The 22,661-nt window shown below is 39.1% G+C and overlaps 2 protein-coding genes across 3 annotated transcripts in view; one reads left to right on the top strand and one right to left on the bottom strand.

The window, feature by feature from the left end:
* Window position 1: 1 nt before the first annotated feature.
* rfc3 (replication factor C (activator 1) 3) lies at window positions 2–3,120 on the bottom strand. Its single transcript, XM_031280625.2, has 9 exons — window positions 2,902–3,120; window positions 2,224–2,361; window positions 2,031–2,098; window positions 1,731–1,828; window positions 1,408–1,589; window positions 1,120–1,256; window positions 913–1,011; window positions 703–772; window positions 2–621 (listed from the first exon to the last, which is right to left on the bottom strand). The coding sequence occupies exons 1-9, from the start codon at window positions 2,986–2,988 to the stop codon at window positions 430–432; spliced, it is 1,071 nt and encodes a 356-aa protein (XP_031136485.1). The 5' UTR covers window positions 2,989–3,120; the 3' UTR covers window positions 2–429.
* Window positions 3,121–3,312: 192 nt separating this feature from the next.
* stard13a (StAR-related lipid transfer (START) domain containing 13a) overlaps window positions 3,313–22,661 on the top strand; it is a 59,658-nt gene continuing 40,309 nt past the window's right edge. The window contains exons 1-4 of one of the 2 annotated variants that reach the window (XM_031280619.2): window positions 3,313–3,429; window positions 8,346–9,278; window positions 13,232–13,366; window positions 19,555–19,734. In XM_031280619.2, the coding sequence (XP_031136479.1) occupies window positions 8,529–9,278; window positions 13,232–13,366; window positions 19,555–19,734 (1,065 nt within the window). In that variant the 5' untranslated portion in view covers window positions 3,313–3,429; window positions 8,346–8,528. Of the gene's footprint in view, window positions 3,430–8,345; window positions 9,279–13,231; window positions 13,367–17,622; window positions 17,731–19,554; window positions 19,735–22,661 lie in introns of those variants that run through there. The other variant, XM_031280621.2, reaches the window with a different exon arrangement.

The raw sequence follows: 22,661 nt of genomic DNA, 5'->3' as shown, positions 1-22,661 counted from the left end.
ATAGAGTAACACCAGACTTTTTTTTTTTTTAATAAACAAAGCAATCTATTTCATGCATATTTTTAGGAAAACATCTCTTATCCTTGCAGTATATTTTTAATACAAATAACTGCCTGCTACTATCAAAACTGCTCTGTTGGGATTATTTTACATCACAGTTCAAGGTTTACAAACTGGGTAGAGTGCTAAATTTTTGGCCAACAATTCATTGCATAATCCCACAAAGTGTAAGACTATCAAGATCCATTCTAGGGTGAGTTATGTCAATGTCGCCACCATGCCTTGCAGAATACAGTTAGTTATAAAGTTGTAAATCGGTATTAAGTCCACTGAAAGTCTTGTTGGGGCAAAAAAGAAAGATATCAGAAAATCAACAAGGGCTGTTGAACTCCAGTCAAGAAAAGTATCCGTATTTAAGTCCATTCAGAGTCAAAACATCATGTCATCCAGACCGTCTTCCATGAACTTCTTGTAGATGGCCATGAACTTGGCCGTGAAGGCCTCAAGGTGGTAGATAGCTTTGCTGCCCAGCTGCAATCTGTGTTCGTAGTAGGCTGCCATTTGAGCCACCTCTGTCTTCAGCTGACCATCACAGTTACTCAACAACTCTGTTACCAGACCCTGTTAGAGGATTAGAGGAGGAAAATGAATACTCATGAATACTCAACATTTTGGCGGGAGATGAGGTGTAGCAAACTGTACCTTCATAATGACATCAGGAGGGATGCAGTGAGTCAGCAACTCGTACAGCCTGGCTCGAACCTCCAACAACCTGGAACAGATGGGATTCAGCATTAACATATCTATCTATATCTATCTATCTATCTATCTATCTATCTATCTATATCTCCACAAACATGATTGCCACAAAACCAACTAAACCCCTTCTCTCTCTCTCTTTGCCTCTCCTACCTCTGAGGGCTCTGCTGGCTGACGATGGCATTAGCGGTTTCTCTGAGGTAGACCTCCCAGTCCGTCTCTGGGACGTCTTGGTCAGCTGAGAATGGATACCTGGGAAAGATTAACACTGGCTAAATAGGCAGATCCTGTTCATTTATATTCAAACTAATTCATGGATAATGCTGTGGAGAAATGATAATACATTTTGTGACAACTTACTGCTGCACTCTGCAGGCCTCACACATCAAAAGGGCTTTGCGGAGGTTGCGACCAGACTTCTCAGAGATTTGCTTGGCCAGCTCAGGTGGGAGGAGCAGACCCTCCTTTTTACAGATTGACGTCAAAACATTACAGACCTGGCAAACATGAATAGCACAGAGACAAGGAGAAAAAGGTGAAATATTGTCTTGACTGTGACTTCACTCATGCAGCCAAGTTTAGGCATTCTAATGTGCTACTTTCAGATGATTACTATTCACTATCTAAACCACATCACCTCCATCTTACCTCTTCTGTGCTCGGCAGAGGAACTCTGATAGCCAGACAACGGCTCCGAATTGGCCCAATGACTTTGGAGGTGGAGGTAGAGCAGAGGATGAGACGACAGGTGTACATGTACTTTTCCATTGTCCGGCGCAAAGCATGCTGGGCATCCTTCGTGAGTCTGTCCACCTCGGTTAGCAACACCACTGAGAACAAAAGTGTAACAATTACTACAAGAGTGACACATTCTGGCTTCACAGGGCGGCATCATGGAATGCTTATAAATAAAGGGCTGTGATCCTCTGGTTTTTAAGACGGCAAACCAATGTGTACTGTATCTTTCCTACCTTTAAACTCTCTCTGGGAGCTTGACTGGATCTGTTGGGACTGAGCCAAAGTTTTAATCAGCTCTTGAATCACCACACGGTCCTGGTTGCCAGCATCACTGTACGACACAACAAAAACAGAAAAACTTAAAGTCCAACTGAAATTAAGAAAAGTTAATCTGCAAAGTAACCAACAACAACTATTAAATAAATACAATGGACTGAAAAATACAACAATTTTCAAGTGCAAGTACCTCCAAACAGTGATTAAGTACAGTATTGGAGAACATGTACTTAACGACTTATTCATCATTGAATTACCTTGGGTTGACTTCCAAGTGGTAGTTGCTGGCTATTGTGTTAATCTCAATTTTCTTCTTTGACGGAGCCTGGAGATGAAAAACAAAACAGGGATGCAAGTAAGACTTAATCAGGACTGAGAGGAGAGAGGTCTGGAGAAACTGCATGTTAGTGGTGTATTGGAAGGCATTTATGGCATCATTTCCCCTCTCACCACGATGGTCTGGTGCTCTATACGGAGCTTCTCCACCCCAGCTCCATACAGCTCCCTCAGCAGACACATGATGCGGGTCTTCTTCCCCGCGCCTGACGGCCCGTACACCAACAAGTGAGGGAAGTCGCCACATTGAACCTTAAACAAACATTTAAAAGAAAGGCGGGTTTGCTTTATAGGAATACCTTTGCTTGGACTTCACTGGACTAACGTTATGCAATTACTTGCCTCAATTGCCAATTAGTGACAATTTTAATTGCAGTTTAATAAGTGTTGCTCAGTAACGTTAGCTGACTCGCAGCACAGTTATCTCTCAATTATGTGTCATTATTTGCTTTTGCCGATACGCAACATTACAATACAGCAAACATTTCAGACACGTAAGGGAATTGTGAATCTAGAAATATTGGCACTCAAATGACGATGTTGTGTACATTAACGTTACCTTACGTTAACGTTATCCCAAAACAAGTTTGATATGGTGGATGCTATCACAAACAATCTCTTAACTCAGTTTGCTCTCCAACTTATATTTACACGTAAATGACCGAGTTAACAACGTTCACAGGGAATCAATCGAACTGGTTGAGAGCAGCCTATCTGCAGCTATTAAGTATGATGCTAATGCTAACGTATAACGTTATACAGTTAACCTAGCATGCAGGTTGTTTCTCTTACCAGGTTTTTCAGCTGAGTCGCTTGCTCTTTATGATAGTCGAGTTTCGCGAGGGAAGTCGGTCGATATTTATCCACCCACAAACTCATTGCGTTATAAATTTAATAACTTATCGTCAGTGTTGACAGTCTGGTCTCTACACTCCCGCGAAATATTATTCATACGCAATCGCTACCCGCGCTGTTGCTGCTGCTTCCTCTTTTTCTACGGAGAGTCGAAGGGGTCAAAATTGTTACAGGCGAGTTGGAAACCTTTTTAAAGTAAAAAGCAGCCTAGCTATTAGTGCCAAATAAATGCAGTAGAGTAAATTACGAGTGCAATATTTCCCTCTGAAATGTTGTGAAGTTTAAAGTAGAATAGAATGTAAATACTCAAATACGAGTATGTCAAATTTGTATTTAAGTAAAGTAGGCTAACGTCACTTGAGTGAATGACTCTCCAGCAGCTGCAGTCCACAAGAGATGACCTCCACCAGAGCCATGTTTTCTCTATCACTCTGACCTCCACTAGTGTCACTCTTGCATGACTGTGTAAGTACACACACACACACACACACACACACACACACACACACACACACACACACACACACAAAACAGAGAACAGTCATGGACAAAACATTTGTCTTGTTTGGAGAAAGCTCAGGGGAGTACCCAGCAGCTCATGTTCCCTGAGGGCCCACTAGCAGGTTAATCTGGCTAAATCCTTAGAGCTGTAACAATTCCAAATTTTCCTGTACAATTAATTGTCTTAAAAATAATTGTGATTAACAATATAATTGTCTCTTTCAGTCAAAGTTTAAAACATTTATTTATGTATTAGTTTTTAAACAAATTAAAGAATGTCACTGTCATGTGACCCAGATAATGTAATAACACACATACACAGCCTATGAAGTAAACAACGCCTCTTTATTATCATAAAATTGTTTTTCTAACTGTAACCCCCCTCCAATTTTTGTTGCTATGAATGTGTTTAGGGACAAGTATTATATATAATATTAAAAATATAGTCCGACCAATAATCACTTATATAATTACCATTTGGCATATCTAAACAAAATCAACAATTACCTGTTACACACCTTAAGACTTTAGCTAATGTTAGCAATTAATTACGGTTCAACAAAGAAACCACAATTATTTAAAAGAATTGACAATTAGATAATTATGTAATAATTGTTACAGGCCTATAAATCCTATATGGAATTGTAAGGATAGCATCTTTTTTGTTGTCGCAGCAGATATGCAGGCGTTTACACTGAAAACAGTACAGCTGCAATGGTACCACCAAGGAATGTGAGACAGTTAATCCCATTCAACCAAAACAAAAGCTCAGAATGTCACTATGCGGTCATGCCATGACATAACGAGAAAGTGTAAGCTGGTAGTTTTTGGAGAAGGTCTCTAAATGGGTTGTTTTATGTAGGCTACAGGCCAGGTGTTCTTATCACCTTCTGAACAACCAATCTGATTTTGGGCCATGTAAAAAGAAAAAATTAAACCTTTACACATAGTCCAAATTTTTCCCCCGCCACCAGGCAAGAAAGTGCCGAATTGTAATTCCATGTTTTCTGTCATGCAGTGATAGAGTTGGAAAGCACATTTTTCTTTGCTTATCTGACTTCATGCATGTGAATGTTTGTTGTCTTTCATATTTTACAGTGTATCTACAGTACACACTGTCAAGATAACACAGTTTATCTAGTGTGGGTGTATTAGTGTTTTTTTTTTCTCTGCAGCTAGTCTTGATAGATGTTTTATGTGCTTTCCCTCAGTATAATTGATTTTTGACTTCATAAAATAAGACAATCATAACAAATCTAAGCTGTTATAGATGCTCATTATTATCCTCTTTCTTTTCTCTGACTGTTTATTTGGTGTATACTTTATATACAGTACCTGTCAAATCTCACCTTGCCTTCCTTTCTCAGCTTTTTCTTTGCTCTACTTTCTTCTACATGACCCAGCTAACTATACCCCTCTATGACAGGAATGTTATATATGGAGGAGCGTGTCTCAGCAGGTTGGCGTATCTTGTACTGAAATACATGTTTGAGTTACATTAATTAGCATCCATCATCACATCAATGTAGGACAGTGGAACATCTGGGACAGGTGGTGGATATTTATCAAGTTCCTTTATCCAACATCATTTATGAACTTCATTCATAATTTGACTCATGAATAAGTGTGTTTTTATTTATTGCGCTGATGCTGTATGGTCTAACGTATTTTAAAGGGTTAGTTCACCCAAAAAAACCAGTGACATTTTCAATGGCATTTGGTTTGTGGTCTTTTCATCTAATAAATTCAACATAAAATATTTTTTGACAGTGATAAACCACAGACCTTGTTGTTAAAACTATTAACTGTCCATCTCCAAGCAAAATTAGAAAACTGTTCACAACAAGATAAATGCTGATGATTTTATCTAAAAAGACTTAATGTTGCTGAGTTTTTCAAATGCCATTTTGTAATACTTAGACTGCTGCAAAATCCTTTACATTGCAGCCAATATCTTTATACCTTAGCGAATAGATTTTTAGATTGAACTCAGGGAATAATATATTGTATTGTGATCGTGGGTGGAGATTCAGATTAAAATAACTTCACTTTTAACTCTTCGTACCCCCTCCACATTAGGCCTGTCACGATAACAAATTTTGCTGGACGATAAATTGTCCCAGAAATTATTGCGATAAACGATAATATTGTCGTTCCGAGACCATTTTCATCTAATATAATGATAATGGCATAATAATGCAGGTACGCCTTTTCAAAGATCAATAAACTTTTATTTCTAAAGAATATTTAACACTGGAACTGGAAGACATTTTAAATATCCACAATATGTCTTTGATCTCCTTTTAGTATGTCGTCTTTCACGCTGTTGTACAGTTGTGGAATTGCCGTTTGTGACACATATGTTCTCCCAGGCAATTCGTACTGGCTGTCAAATGTTTGCAGCATTCGTCGAGTGTTTGTTTGTGCAGTAGACTACAGACTCTGTACTACATTTAACAATTATTTATTAAACACTAAATATTAAATTTAAATAATATATAATTAATAAATTATATCTATATCTATGTGGCTATCTGCCACATGGCGAGTAAATGTTTGTATCAAAATAGTTCTGTTTTTCAGTCTTCATTTTGGCGAAGGTGCAGCTACTTTCTTCTGCTCCTCTGCTGTCTGCAGGTCAGAGCTTCGAGGGGACGGGCCGACACCCACACACACACCCACACCCACACACACCCACACACACACCCACACCCACACACACACCCACACCCACACACAAACACTGGCGCACACACAAAAACTGGCGCACACACCAGACGCCAGCCACCATGTCACTTCTGTTTACTGATAGCTATCGTTTATCTCAGGCTAATTAATTAGCTAGTAAGTGGCGATTTTTAACTGTTGACCGACAAGCAGGTAACAGAGTCTCAGTTCACCGTCTGGGAGCCTCTGACACACTTTCCGCACTCCGTATCCGCGGACAGCTGTAGGCTTGTACCGGTTAATGTTCTGTGCATTGTCGGACACATGCAGCCACTTTCCTGAAACTGCTTGCGAGACTGACAAGTCCACAGCGGCGTGTATGTCCGAGCCTGTCTCCACCTGCAGGTTGTCAACTGTGTGCTTTGGAATGAAAGGGAGAAAACAGGACGCCGAGTAACGCGGCGGATATCGCTCATATACTTTTTATTTATTTAATTTATTTATTGACTATCGCGACAGGCCTACTCCACATTGACCAGATATCTTCTCCCCAAGACCTTGAGGGTCAAACAGGCGTCAACAGGCAGAATCATCCTCAGCGTTAACGTACAAATAATAGGTCTGTACTCTTGACCTAAACAATGTAAAATCCAATGTTTGCTGGCAAACTTGAGGAATTCCACAGTCCTTCGACAGCTTTGTAAAGACCGTAACTCATTTCTTGTTGATTAGGGCTTACAGCGTTGCTGTAAAAGTATGAACTGAGAGAGATTTAGAGAGGATAAAAACATGTTAAAAGCATTACCTCATACATTGTTGAGGAATGTGCTTCTAAGTTTAAAAAAAAAAAATCCTTTGCCTTGAGCTACAGTATATTATACAGTATTGAGTGAAAAGGAGGAATGGGGAGGGGGAAAGGTGCGACTCACACCCCAAGCCTTTTAATCAAAGTCCTATTTGTTTGATGTGTGTTTAATCTGTTTGATCATTTCCATAACAGAACTTAATGTTCCGTTTGCTGTGAGTGCATAACTTAACTTTTTTTCTCTCTCTATGCTTGCATTCACGTGCAATAACAGACGCATGCACACACACACACACACACACACACACACACACACACACACACACACACACACACAGTAGCACAAACACCTGTCTGTGGAACTCACTGTCTTCTTGCTGAGGTAATGTAGGAGGGAAAAGCATTCCTCAACCCTTTCTTTTTCTCTCCTCCCCTCTCAGCATTTCATATCTTTTCTGAGGTAAACTCACTCGTTCTATATTATCGGTGTCATGTTTGTGTTACCGTCAGACTGCTGTGTTGGATGTGCTCTTGGATGACACAACTTCTGTACGAAAGTGGCTGGTATGTTGAAATATGGATTCTGTGACTATAAAGCAGCTTATGGTTCCTCAAATGTTTTTAACAAATATTACAAATGCTATTATATGGTAATTATTGAGATGATTATTTATTGACATTAAGATGTTATTAAGTTACTGTATCGTAATTAAAAAAAAAGTTGACACATGGCCTACATACAATAGAAATAAATGACTCTTTGTTTGCAAGTGTGCAGTAGGAAAGTCTTTTTGGAAAAGGATTTGTTTATTTTACATGTACATGCTCTGTGTTTTACAGCAATAGAATTTTAACCTAATTTTAAGACCCACCACTGTGTGTTTGAAAGACAAAGAAAAATGCCAGGCAAGGAAAGGGTGTGTTGGCCGCAGCCACAAATATCCAGCAGGAAAAAAACAATGCGTTTGAGCAAAATGCATTTGTCCAAAAAAAAAGTCAGCCAAAAATGGCTTTTTGTGGAGACAACTTTGTTGACTCTAGCATGGGCCAATCACATGTGTTATTATTTTGGCCCAAAATATCCCTTTTTACTAATATATAGGGCTAATAATAGAATTCACCAAATCAAAATAGTGGTAAAATTATTTGTGCTAAAATAATTGAATCAAACTGCAGTACTGGGCCATGCATTACTGAGTGGAAAATGATTGATTGACAATGGTAGAATGGAAGGATTAACCAAGCAGCAGTTGCATCCCTCTTAAGTCTGTAAGCAAATTCAGGCTTGAATCTATATATCCATTTACACAAACAAATGGCACTGGATTGTACATGCACATATTATTTAGTGTGCACATGTTGCCCAAAGTTACAGTCTGTTTCTTTCTTTCTCTCCATCTCTCTCCAGTTTAGGTATCAAAGGAATTTCCTAAGCATTCAAATGTGGGCCTAAGCGTAAATATCATCCACTCACGCTTTACATGTATTTTAGCAGCTGTATGTTAACTGACAGTTGATCAGGCTGTGTTTGAATGAGTCACCATTGTACTCACTATAAAAGACTCAACTGGTGAGGACTGGTTCCCCAGTGATGCATGAAGGTCCAGCAGCTGCATTGCCTGTTCAGCAGCAGCCTACCGGGCATATTCAGCCCCAGGCTGTAGGTGTACCTTTGGGTGACCTGCAAGGTCAAGTTCCCCTCTTAACTCAAAGCTCCAGCAGCAAACTAAGAACCATGTCTGAACCTGTTCCTCTGCTACATTGTGCTCGGGGTCCCGTGGCCAGTCATGCTCAAAGATGGAAGGAGCTGAATGTAGACATCAGCTCCCCCTGTAATACAACTAAGCCTGATTTAAAGCAGAATGGACAATGTGAATGCAGCCAGAGTTCAGACATGACTCCTGGAACCGGTTGGGACATGGATAAGAGTAGTTGCAACCATCTGCCAGCATCTGTGAATGCATCAGAGAACGGTTCATTGGATCTGCTAAGAATAGTAAAGCACAAGCCAAGTACCATTGTCTTCTGTGATAATGATTGTAGCACTGACAACCAGGATATCTCTGATGCTGGAGAGTCCTCTTCATCCATCACCGAAGAGGGAGAGGGTGGTGACAACGATGATGAGGAGGATCATTTTCCCAAGAAGTCACAATATAAGGAATTCCTGGTCAGTCGTCGCCGTAGAAATTTGAGCAGGAACAGGAAGTACTTGAGGAAGAGACAGGATGTCCAGCCTAATAGCGCTGCATCTGGCTGGCAAAAGCCCACCAACAAGGAAAAACCTGAGTTCGCAGGTAGCCAGAAGGAAGAGGAAACACCACCGAACAATGGAAAACAGGTAAGAAAAACAAAACAGGAGAAGGGCGATAACAAAAACAAAGAAGTCTTATTCACTGTGTAGAATTGCCAGTGAAAGCACTTAAGCTGCAGGCCTGTGTTACACTGCACTGCAGACATATTGACTTCTCATAGTAGGGAAAACACGTTTTACTAATAACATTAACTCTGTTAAATTAAGTGTCTCAGCAAGCCATGAGCCAGCGTGCACAACAACTTAAGCAGCTGAATGGGTTTCAGCAATCACTCATTTTATTATTTTCACCAGTGCTTTTCCCACTGTGAAATGACAGTCAGTAAAAAGGCCTGTTTTGTAACTGTTAACCCTACTTCCACCACTAGAGGGAAGCAACTGGTTTCAAACTGTTCACCGTGAGCTTATTTCCGTGGAACTACTACTTTGTTGCTTGTTGTAATTTTTAAGCCAATGTGTCTTCCAGATATTTTAAATAGTGTAAATGTGAATTCTGCTTTAATATCAACTAGGAACAATATATCACATTCTACGTACTATATACTGCACAGTATGTTGGAGTTGAGTAGTTGATGCATGCTGGTGGATCAGTGGTCATAGATGCAGCATTGCATGTATTTAATATGTAGTATGTAGCAGCAATGTTAGTGTATTGAGTGTGGCAAGGCATCTTTGTTGCATGTCATCCTTCTCTCCCTCTTTTGCCTCGTTTGTCAGCAAAGGTGAAAATGTCAAATCTAATTAAAACATTGCCTGTTAGTCTGTAATGCTTTTCTGCTATGAACATATATGCTGCCAAACCATTCAGAGATAAAGAGTTCACAATCAGTTTTTTGAAGTGAAAGAGAAAGCCGTGTTAAAGAGGCGCTATGCAGTTTTGGCAACTTCTTCACTGTTTTCTCGCCTATTGCTCTCAGGTTTCTCTATAGAGCTCCCCCTACAGCTTCACAATAGATATTTGGCAGCTCCTATGTTTACTTTGTCTGACTCCTCGCTCAGTCAGTCTGCCGTTTCCTCTTTCTCTGTTCCTCCGACAATGCTTTCCTAGCTTTCTGCTTCTTTTTTGCTGGCTCAGCCATGACAATAGTGTGAAAAACTCCATCGCTACCTTGTTCTTATAGCTAGCCGGTTCCTGTATATGTGCAGTGCCGTGAAGCAATTTGTTACACCTCGAGACCTGATATCACGCAATACTTCATACTATCACGCATAGGGGAAGACTGAATGAATATTAATATTCATTAGGGAACTCATCCCTGAATGGCTAGTACTCGTTTGCCTGCTCTGGTTGGGTTGGTTAGGTTTAGGCAAGAGGATGGTTAGGTTTAGGCAAGAGGAGTGGGATTGGTTATGGTTAGGGTAAGAATGTCAGGGCGAGCCAATCAGGGATGAGTCTTCCCCTACCACTTCAACAATAAAAAAATCACCGCTGGCTTGCCGGCCGAAAGTTGCAAGGGTGTTTTTTCCGCTCACAGGCGCTAGGGGGGAGCGAGACGACCACCATTCAGTCCGAAAAAAGTCATATAACCATTCCAATGACTCTGAAGCTGTTCAGTTAAGGTCAATTAAGCTAAAAAGAACTGCATAGTTACCCTTTAAAAAAAGGGGATCAGAGTAAAAGGGAATATTTTGGCAGGTATACCTTCAATCATAAATTCCTTTCATTCCTGGCCCAGCCTGGCATCTCCACCTCCCAGCATGCACCGTACTAGCGGGCATCCATAGTAGTAATAGTGTGAGCGTCCCCCTGACCGCGTTCTCACACCTGTCAGAGCAGCCCTCAGTCGCTGGCACGTTCCCATAACAGTCCTCTGGCACTCTGCACACTGTTCTCCCCTCTTGGACTGACATGAAAGGATTTGTTCTCTCTGCACCCCATTTGTGATGTCGTTGTTCTCAGAGTTTGATCAAGTAGCTTTTAAAGTCACTTATTGACAGGCTTTAGGCTGTGCTCATTTGAATACCTGTTAAATCAAGGGGGCCCCATTGTGGTTCCACATTCTTGGAATATCTTGGTTCAGGCAGTTTCGTCACACACCACAATGTGGGTAACAATTTAGAGTAAAAAACAAGTACAAGCATAACAAATACTAAAAAGGATTTAAACTGCATTAAGAGTGAAATTGAACTTGCAAGCTTGGCTGTAATGCTCAAGTTTGAGTCAAGACTGCAAGTTCTGTAGGTGTTTGGACTCCTATCTCAGCCTTGGGCACTGGGCACATTACTGTCTCAATCAATTCAGCTTTTTTTTTTACCAAGTTACATTTTTTTTACAGAAATTAGATGTTTTTTACTTGAGTATACAAACTATGATATGTTTTTATAGAAAAATAATTGCACTTAAATATTGCACTTACATGTGGCACTTTGTTGTTTGGCTTATTTGAAGCTATGTGATTCTTGCTGTTCCGAGTTTGTACCTTCATGGTTGAATGCACTTATTGGAAGTAATTTTGGATTAAATAGAAAGATACATGAAATGTAATGTAATGTAAAAATGTGACTTGTGCATCTTAAAGATGAATTATTTCATTACCAGAAGACAATGTGCAACCAGTCACTCATTACTGTAATTCCCAGTGGTAAATTAAGCATCTGGATTTGGAATATCACCAGAATTTGTTTGCAAGTGAAGCTGCTGCTGCTTACTTCTCTGCTATTATTTAGTTACAGTACCCACATAATATTGTCATTGATCCATGCATGAATGCCTTTCATTTCAGATTAGCAGAGCACACTAACTGTAAAGACCAAGGATAGCCTACACTTCTTTATTTATTCATACTTAGACTTACATGTCATGATAATGGGTGTTTTAGCCTTTCCAAGACCAGGCAAATAATGAAATGGTCCTGTAGCAGAGACATAGTGATGCATTAAGAGCTCTATCCTCTGTAAATACTTTGGCACAAGCCTATTAACATTTCATGACCTTAGAGAGCACTCTGCTGTGAATAGTAAGTGTGTTCAAATGGGTGTCCATGCGCATGCCATGGTGTGCATTTGTGCTCACATTAGCACATTTTACGTGCCAATCTGTGTATGTTCATGTTTGCAGTCACTCATGCCACTAAAAAGCCTCCACTCCCTATGTTCTCCCCTCGCCCTGGCTCTGTCCCCCACAGTGAGGGTAAAAATAGCACCCTGCTGCACATAGACAGCCTTCTGTGTTCCTGTGTGTAGGAATCTGGAGATGTGGGGGCTGTAACACACAGGAAATGGCTTTACTGCCAAAGCCATTACTGCAGATATTTCTAAACTGGTCAAACCCATCATGGGTTTGGGAATGGGATTGGACAGAAGGGTGTGTTTGTGTGTGTGTGTGTGTGAGTCTGTTGGGGTAGGTAGGTGAGGGCATGTGTCTATGCATGTATGTGTGTGAGTGAGGGGGCTGTTTTTGGACTTCAAGCTCCTCAAAGAGGCCCTATGTGCTGCTATCAGCCTCTGGGACTCTGGGATTGGCAGCGGAGCCCAGAAACAAAGCAGTTTGTTCATTTCCTGGAAGACCAGTGAACAAGTGTTTCAGTCAGAGACCATGACCAATGGGTGGAGAGGGAAAGAGAGGGAAAGCTAGGGTTTTAGGTATGGGCATAACTGAGCTGAATAGAATGGACAGATATTACAAATCATTTACATAACGTGCGTTGACCACACTGCTGTTTTTTTATATAGTTTAAAGGAAGTTTATTTAGGCATCTTTATCTTTGGCTTTAGTATTTCTCTTCTATCAAAGACTTCTCTCGTCCTTGCTCTACAATAATCTCATTGAGAAGGTGTCACCTCCTCCATAGTGAAGGGTACACTGTATCTACGAGGAGGTTGGAGGCAGTGAACGGTGGAGTAGGTAGATGAGGAAGAGGAGTGTGTGTTGGGTGAGGTTCAGCAGTTTTCTTATATACCAGCATACATCAGTGCAAGGTTAACCCAAAGTTTGTCCCTGAGCCATATTTACGTTTGTGTCTTTTGACCTATGTGTTCAGGCTGCTGCTTGTGAATCCATGACCCTGCTGATGAAAAAGTTGGATCACCTCAATGAGCCGATCCAGGAAGGCCAAAGCGCTGATTCCTCCCACTCAGACGTGGCCAATGCTGACGAGGAGCAGCAGAGCACCATGGTAAGTCAAGTACACTTAAATCAACAGGCCAATAATAAAGATGAAGTGAAAAAGTTGTTTTCATATACATGTACATGTAGTAGGTAAACTGTGAACCAATAACACAAACTGAAACTGAAACTGAAAGTACTGCTTGGTGAAGGAAAAATTTCATTAAGCCATTTTATGCTGAATAAGAATCAGAAAAGGGTTTACTGCCAAAGTATGTTACACTTACGTGGAATTTGCCTTGGCGGTTGGTGCATACATAAACAAACAAACATATTAAACATTAATATGAAATAAATAATAAATACAGAAACATACAAAATAGCTGTTTAACATAAGAAAAAGGAGGCTGAATGGATTGATTGAAAAATGCAGACGTCTTATGTAATGTTCTTCATGGTTTGTATAATTTGCTAAAAAGTATATTTATTGTAATCACCAAGAAACCAGAAAAACTGGCAGAAAGCTCTTTTAAATGTCTTCTCTAACGTTCAAAATTGCCCTGTTGAAACACTCCAAGAAGAGAACTGAGACTGTGGCAGATTTGAGAGGTGGCCACATTTGTGCAAATATAATTTTAGAGGTTTGCATTAGGGCTGCAACTAACGATTATTTTAATAATCGATTAATCTGTCGATTATTTTTTCGATTAATCGATGAATCGGATAAAAAAAACTAAAAAGCATTAATTTACATCAACTCAATACATACTTACATACATACTTGTTGTTTTAGTTAATAGTTGTGTAAAGGTAAATAACCCAAAGAGTAGATACAGACAACACACACACACACACACACACACACACACACTTGAAGCTTATTCATTAAATTATTACCATCATTGTATTAATTGCAAGTTAAGTTCATTTGTAGACCACATGTATACACAGCTTAAGATGACCAAGTGCTATAAAAGAACTTTAAAATGAAATTAAAAAGTACAACACACACAAATATATTTGTGAACAATAACTGATATGGGACCAAACACAGAATATATACATGACAATAAATTGAAAAATGAATGGGCCAAAAAAGGCGAGTGAATAAAAACGTGTCTTTAGTCCTGCCTGCTTTACTACTGTTATTAACGAGCTAACGTTAGCTTGTCATGCTGGATAACGAGTAAATACCACACCAGTACCACTGGAGGGACGTTACGTTCCTCACTTCAAAACGGAACAAAAGTTGGATTGTGTAGTGACTTTACCCTGCTGTTGAACTCCCTTCCTCCTCATCAAGGACTCCAACATGTTTACGTTTTAGGTGCTGAATCATCACCGTGGTGCGCCTGTGCCATGCCGTGTCGCTTTTGCTTATCTTGCAATTAACACGTTTTCGATTTATTTAGTGTGAAATGCTCCCACACCTTGGATGACTTAGGTCGTACTGATTTCTCTGCCTCCGCCATGTGTTTCAGAACGTTACGGGTCTCTCCGGTCTCTCTCCGTATTTCCTCTACCCCCGCTCTGCTCTTTTTTCGTTTCTTTCGCTCCGCACCGCTCCGCTCGGCACTCAACTCAATTGCTTTTATCTCCGCGACTGAGTGGCGTGTCGCGCGACACAACGAATCGATAATGAAATTCGTTGCCAACTTTTTTAATAATCGAATTTTATCGATTTTATCGATTCGTTGTTGCAGCCCTAGTTTGCATCCCCTTTCAGTTCACATTTGGTTCAAATACAGACTTTAACACATGAGCATTACCACTTGTTGAATATGTATTAGAACTTGCTTATAAGGTGCTATCATAAGTAATCACTACTTTAAAATTAAAATCTTGTATTTCCACAAAAGTCGATCTTTCAGAAAGTTAGAAAGTCTGTCAAAGTGCTGCTGTTACTGCACAAATGTTTTTATGTTAATTTAAGTATATAAATCACATAAAGGTTTGCATGAACGTTGAATTAGAATTAAAAATGGATAACATAGTTTTGATACCAAATGCTACCAAAGTGCCATTACTTTTAGTAATATATACATTTTCAGACATAGTTCACAAATATAGCAATACAACGACATACCATTCGTGGCCACACACAGAATTTACCATTGAGTCATCATACAGTGTACCACACACATGTTGGGCCTACTTAGTGGAATGGGTTGCCAGGCTTGCAGTCTCTCCCCGTATTTAATATGGGGTAGATTAATTAAGAATGATAGATTGGATGGGCTCCAATCCAATGTTGTTTTTCCGCCGATTAAAGCCTTCCCTAAATCACATGGTTTCTGACTCGTCTGGCATCCATCTGGAAACAGCATCAATCCTCCAGGAACTAGATAGTAAGAGCTGAGCTCACAGCGGCTTACTGTTAATTAAAAGGTTTATTTAACATCATTTCTGAAAGGAGATTGTAGCTAGCTCCTGTGCTGTGCTCCTTTGCTCTCCTCTCACATTACATTCCAGCTGCCTCATTACACATACCAAGTGTAAATCTGGTAACCTCAAATAGCTCTTAAAACAACAGCACAGAACTTTAGGAATTCTTATTAAAATGCTGCATTTAATCAAGCGGATCTTAATCAGTATCAGTCTGGCAAGCCAGTCAAACAGCAGTAAAACAGGTTTTTGTGTCACATTATCTTTTAAATATTTTTATGTAACACTAAAGTAACTTTTATTTGCACTGGGGATATGTTTTTTTGCAGCAACCCATTAAGATAAAATACACAATACAACACAGAATGATAAATAATAATAATAAAAAATCAATAAGAATGTTCAGTTCAGATGCCTGCATTAAAGTGGAAGAGGAGCAGAGAGACCATTAATCCCAAAAATGTAAAATATTTATGGTGTAATAAAGATTAAATGACCTCAGCCCAGAACGGTAATGTGTGACTTTTTATTTTATTTTGGCAGTGAAAGACATTCAGGGTTGGCTGCAGGGCAGTGTGAGAAGGGATAAGGATTCATTTGAAGAAAAAAAAAGATGAATTCAGTAGTTAAATATCAGAACTTCATCTTGTTGTAAATACCCTTTATTTTTTATTTATCTAACAATAAAGATTTTGTCTTTGCAAGTCATGGGCTTAATATAGAAAATAAATGCAGAAATAATTGTCTTCACTCCAAACAGTACTCTCTGATTGTCTTTTTATATTTATTCGTTAGTCATTGTCATGAAATCAGACAAGATCATTTAACCATCACCCCCCTAATTGCATTTTAAATCTATAGTGCGCAACTATTTTATATTAATGAACGTCCGTTACATTCAAGCCATTGTCAAATGAGTTGATACAAAGCTAATTAAGCCAGCGCTATAAAACTTTCTGTATTTCTCTGTATGGCTATGTTTACAAAATTGTGTCGTCCTGTGACGCACGTAGAAGCTTGAGTGATGTGTTTTAAGTCACCGCTGAGAAAGAACAACAGCAGCATTCAGCTTTGGAGACGAAGAGGACATAACAATTACAAGATAATTACCTCTTTTGAAAAGTTCATCATGTTTTTTTAATCCTCTGTATCCTCCTTGATTTGACGTGTTAAACGTTACTAGAAACTGTGTTCAGTGGTAATTAGCAAATGTAAGCATGCTAACATGCAAAATTAAGATGATAAACAGTGTAAACATTACATCTGTTGGCATTGTCACTGTGAGCATGTTGGCATTCTGATAGATGGACTTTCCACTGTGGGAATTATAGAATTAGATATGGAACAGAAAAAAATGCTTATCTAACAAACCACTTTAATTAAAGATAACATATGTGGAAATACAGTCGTGCCATTATTAGAAATGTCAGTTTAAACTGTACTTTGTTTTTGGGGACACAGTGTCCTTGATGTTGTTATCTAACTGTGACCGCATAGTTCGAAAATTAGCAACAGCATCAGGCCCTCTCTATGGTGGAAATGCTCCTCAGGGTCAGAAAGGGGAATGTTCTACACAGACAAGCATTGTATGTTGTAATGAAGGGAAAATGTGTCTCTCTGTGCATGCATTTGAAGATTGGATTATTGCACGCTGTTTTATGGAAATGTATGCCATTCCTCCTTCACTTTTAGTTACACACTCACATTTTTCACACACATCCATGTTATTGGCTTAGTGTTGGATGGGAGGGGAGAGCGGGAAGCACAGCAATGGGTCTTCCCGCTGAAGTGGGTACAGTAGTTGAGTCATGAGGTCAAGCAGGGATGGACTTTCCAGTGTTGTCACTTAGCGGAGATACAGGGGAAACGAGGATGGACTGGATAAATGGGGGATTTTTCAGAATGGGAGAAGGGCAGACACATCATCAGCAGTGTCTTATATCTTCAAACACTCCCCACCAACACCAGCTCCACTAGATACTTCACAGAAACCAAACAGAGATACAGAGAGCTGCTGAAGAGGCAGGTGACATGAAGACAGGGACTGGGGTAAGAAACGGAAGGAGACACTGCTACATAGAGACTGATATTAAAGACATAACTTAAACATAACTCAATTAATATTAGCAAACAAGACAATAAATGAGAAGAATGGGTAGCAGCAGTGGTGGAGGAAGTATTTAGATCCTTTACTTAAGTATTAATACCACATACTGTGAAAATACTCTGTTATAAGCAAACGTCCTGCATTGGAAATGTTACTTAAGTAAAAGTATGTACGTATAATCAGGAAAATGTACTTAAATTAGTATTATTATTAAAAGTACTCAATACAGAATAAAGTCCCTTGTGACTGATACTATTATATATTATATCATATATTACTATTATTACTCATGTATTAATGTAAAAGCAGGATTTTATGTTTTAGTTGTTTGACGTGGAGCTCATTTTGAAATATTTTGTATAAAACCACAGCTAATAATTATCTCCATTATGGATGAATCTGCTGATTATTTTTTCCATTAATTAATTGATTGTTTGGTTTATAAAGATTCTGAAAATAGTGAGAAATGCTGTCACAATTATCCAGAGCCCAAAGTGACACCTTAACAATGTTTGTTTTGTCCAACCAACAGTCCAAACCTCAAAATTATTACAAATACTTTAAAATTATTAAAATTGGTTAAAGGAAAAGTAACTTGTAACTAAAGGTATCAGATACATTTAGTGTAAAAAAGGTAGACCTACCATATTTCCCTCTGAAATGTAGTGGAGTTGAAGTAGAAAGTGCCAGGTAATAGGTAATACTTAAGTAAAGTACAAGTACCTCAAATTTGTACTTCAGTAAATATACTTAATTATTCCAGCATGGGTAGCAGTTTAATGTATGTCAGTCATCTTAACAGCATTAGAATGAAAAAAATAGTTTCTTACAATGGCATATAGTGAAAAATTTCAAAATGTATATACTCGTTGGGAAGGAAAAAGAGGGGGAAACAATAACTGTTAGGGTTTACAGAATATGTTGTAACCTTGAGAAACTAGCAGTAAGAATACAGTTTTGTATGATTGATCATGGTGATAATTCTAACAACTGAATCGATGATTTTATACTGAGGTAAAAATGCTGGATTTGGCACCATTGAAGAGCAGATGTGGGAAAGAAATGCATGTTATTTTATTTGACTATTTGACTATTTGACTGTGACTTGCCTTATTCGTAACTTGTATCAAACATTAGCTTTATAGCTGACAAAATCAACCTCGAACAGCGGTCTTTCGAATTTCAAAATTCGGCTTTAGCCGCGACTCTGGAAGACTTGGAGTTAAGCACTGAAGTCATTCTTAAAAAAGGAAGATGTGTTCGGAGTTTTGCCGACCGGATACGGCAAAAGTTTAATCTATCAACTAGTGTTGCTGTGGTTAAGTGCAGAGGGAATTTGAAAGACAACCGTTTATCCCGCCCCTCGGATTGAGCCCTGCCAATGGTGAGTTCCCAGACCAAACATCATGATGTGGGTCTGGCTTGTCAGGCTAACAGGATGGGCCTTTTGATGAGATTGTATTTGTCAACTGCTGTTTCCAAAGTCAAGAAGGATCTTTCAATCTCAGCTTTTAAGCCAACATGGAAGTGAAGTCTTTTAAGTGCTCAGAAAAAAAGGAAATTTTAAGAGCTGTATTTTCATGTCCACTGGACAACTTAATCTGCTGAGGAAGCTCATCTCATTTGTTCGAAAGCTGCTGAGAACTGCTGTTTCTAATGTCAAGAAGGAACTTTCCATCTCAATTTGTAGTTATAGCGTCTTGTGTTGAGCTAAAGAAGCACCTTTTCTGTGCCCCTATCTGACTTCTTCTTCTCTGTCCTCCCAGGGTGATCCAGCTGTGGGCAGGACAGCAAGTAGAGTGCTGAGTCAGGATCAGGGAACCTCCAGAGCTTCAGACAAACTTGAGCCACTGACCAGGCGACGCTCGCAACCACTGACCCGCAGCAGACCGCTGACCCGCTCGTCTCTCTCATCCCCTACACATCTCCATGCTCGACGGGCCAGGGTGAGTGAGACTGTACTTCTGTGGGTGTGTCTGGAAAGGGTTTGTGAGTTGTACTGAAAATGTTAGGTCACTGCTGAAACCCTAAACTTCATGGTAACAACTTGTTTAGTTATTTGTTTGGACTGACATTGCGGTGAAGTCAAAAATGAATAACTATAATGATTGTTTGTGGTTATGTTTGTGTATGCAAGTGCCTGCTCACTATTCACTACACATTATAGATAGAAAGCTGTTTGGAAAGATACAGAAAATACAGTTGTGTATCTTTTGCCACAAAACGAAACCACCTGAAATTTTCCCTGAATACTTTATTTAATCACAAATGCAACCAGGCTACAGTCTACTGCAGCTTCTCCCATGTTAAACCCACTTTGGCCCAGTGTTTGTCTACTGGTTGTAACGTCAGGTTACCACTCACAAGCAGATATCATGTCTGTGATTTACCCTCAATTTAATCAGCTTACAGACTTAGTCCAAACATGCTGTTAACTAATGCCCCACTCACTCTTTAGAAACAGCTTGGATGCTGATTTGGAGCTAAACAACCTCTAACACTTTGTAGCTGTCCCTGCAGACAGGAGCTTCAGAGACACATCTGATTGATATAATTTGATCAGTTAACCATCTGAGGAAATGTTTTGATGTCTACCAAAGTCAATTTGTAACATCCTTTGAGTGAAACCTTCAGGCTCAGGCCATACAATTGTGGACAGTGACTTGTTGGTCTTTGGGACAGTGTGCTGAAACAAAGTGATCTTTACACTGCCTTGTTATATTCTGTGTCTTACACTAGGAATTTCTACCCAAAGCTTTTTAAGGAAAGCAAATGTTTTTCCTCACTTTCTCTTTTGACTATTTCTTTAAAAACCTTAATTGACTCCCTCCCGTTTATTCTATCATCTCTCCTCCATCTCTCTGGGCTCTGTCCAGTCTGCATGTCCCCTGCTGTTGTGTACATAAGGTGAAAGTAAAACAGTGGGACAGCTTTGCTCCATCCAGCAGTATGTAAGGTCTCCTTTTTCTGTGTCAGCACTGTGGCAACAACAAAAACTGCCACAAATACACCACTGCTCAACAGGTACAACTGTCAGACAGATAAAAGGGAGGTAAAGAGCAAACATGGGGAAATGGATTAAGTGATATTGATATTTTATAATTGTAAATAACCAAAACATTAAAGGTGAAAGTTGATTCTTGACAATAGTAGTAGTTTGACAACCTGGAGCTTTCAACCACATCACCTGGTCTTCATCAATGGATAAATATAATCAGTTTTCGTGAATACAAATCTGTTGGCATACACACTGCTGTTTGCGCATTTAAGACTTCTCCTTTTTTACTCATAAGTTGAGCATGAAATTTCATTCTTGGTCTTAGAAATAGTAGTTTGACAGAACACGTGATTAAAAGCTAGTGAGTGGACCTTGAGTTGGGATTGTTTTGTCAGATTGTTTTGTGACTGAGAGTCAGAATTTCTCAGTATGGTATACCTTCATTACTTATTATTATTATTATTATTATTATTGTTGTTATTATTATTATTATTATTAGCTTGTATGCTCTCCATAAATACTGGTTCACGGTTTCATTAAATAATTTATATCCCAGTTTTACCAAGATGTCTTTACATCTTCATAACAGTAAAAAATAAATTAACTGGGATGTTCACAAGAGATGGCATACCTCTGCAGAATACAGTGGTACATGCCTTTGGTGACCGTGTCATAATTATTAGTTGTGGATTTGTATGTGTGTTTGCGTGCGTGTGCGTGTGTAATAGTGTGTGTAGAGTGGCAGGGGCCGTGGAATCAGACTGATGCTAAGGAGTGGGTTTATTTTTCCCTAACTGTGACTGATAAAGTACAGCTGTCCAAACTGACATAAACACACAGACTCACACACGCACTCACACACACACGCTTACACACACGCACACGCGTTTTTTTCAGCTCTGAATTTAGAATTATATTTGTTGAAGAATTGCAGTAATTTTTAAATAAATTGTTGTCATTGTTTTATCATAATCTTAAAACAAGCATTTCATGGTTCATCTATTAGCCACATCAGTACTGTAATATTTTTGATTGGTGATTGGATGACTTAAACACCTTTTTCTCACCTTTATTTTGTTTTGTTGAGATGGCTATTTCATACGTGCTGTTTGTTGAGCCTCTGATCATTAGTGAAACTGCTTACTACTGCAGATAGCTACAGTATCCACACTTTAAAGATAGCTTTTGTGGCAATTTTAGGGTTTTGTCTGGTTACAGACAGAAATATACAGAGAAATATAGTTAATAATATACCAAAAGTAAGAATTCTACATTATTGATCATCATTTCCTATAAACTAAACGTAAATGGGTGATGGTTGGCATTCTTTGGTAAGAGATATTTTCCCTGCACTGCTTTTATATGAAATTCAAATCTTACTACACCTCTGTACAAAGTTGAATTGACAGGTGAGATGATGCCTTATTTGTTTAGTAAATTACAGTATATGATCTCAGGGCTGAGGAAAGCCCATGGGCAATCATGCAGAATTTCCTGAGTAATTGCAAAACTGCAGGTGCATTATTTGGTAAATCCCAGCTCCTGAAGATCTCTGTAAGGATGTGGGGGTTTCCTATGACAGTGGCAGCATTCATGATACACTGTCTGTGTTTTGATAATGTTTCACACACTGGTGAGAAATAAATCTGGGACATTAAGTTCCCTGATTGTATTTGTTGTCAGATGTCAAAACTGTGGATTCAGGGACTTTTTGAAGTAGTGCATGTGTGTGTGATGTACTCCTCATGATCAGAGTCTAAGCTTTAATTTCCTGTGTTAACATTCTAGCTATTGCATATTTGATTCATGGGTTGTTGCTGGTGGAATTAACCGTTACTGTTCTTGACCTTATTGTCTTCCCTCGCTCTCTTTCTT

This window comes from Sander lucioperca, chromosome 13 (genome assembly GCF_008315115.2).
Source record: "Sander lucioperca isolate FBNREF2018 chromosome 13, SLUC_FBN_1.2, whole genome shotgun sequence".
In the NCBI taxonomy this organism is placed as follows: domain Eukaryota; kingdom Metazoa; phylum Chordata; class Actinopteri; order Perciformes; family Percidae; genus Sander; species Sander lucioperca.
This window is presented reverse-complemented; position numbering and strand designations above follow the sequence as displayed.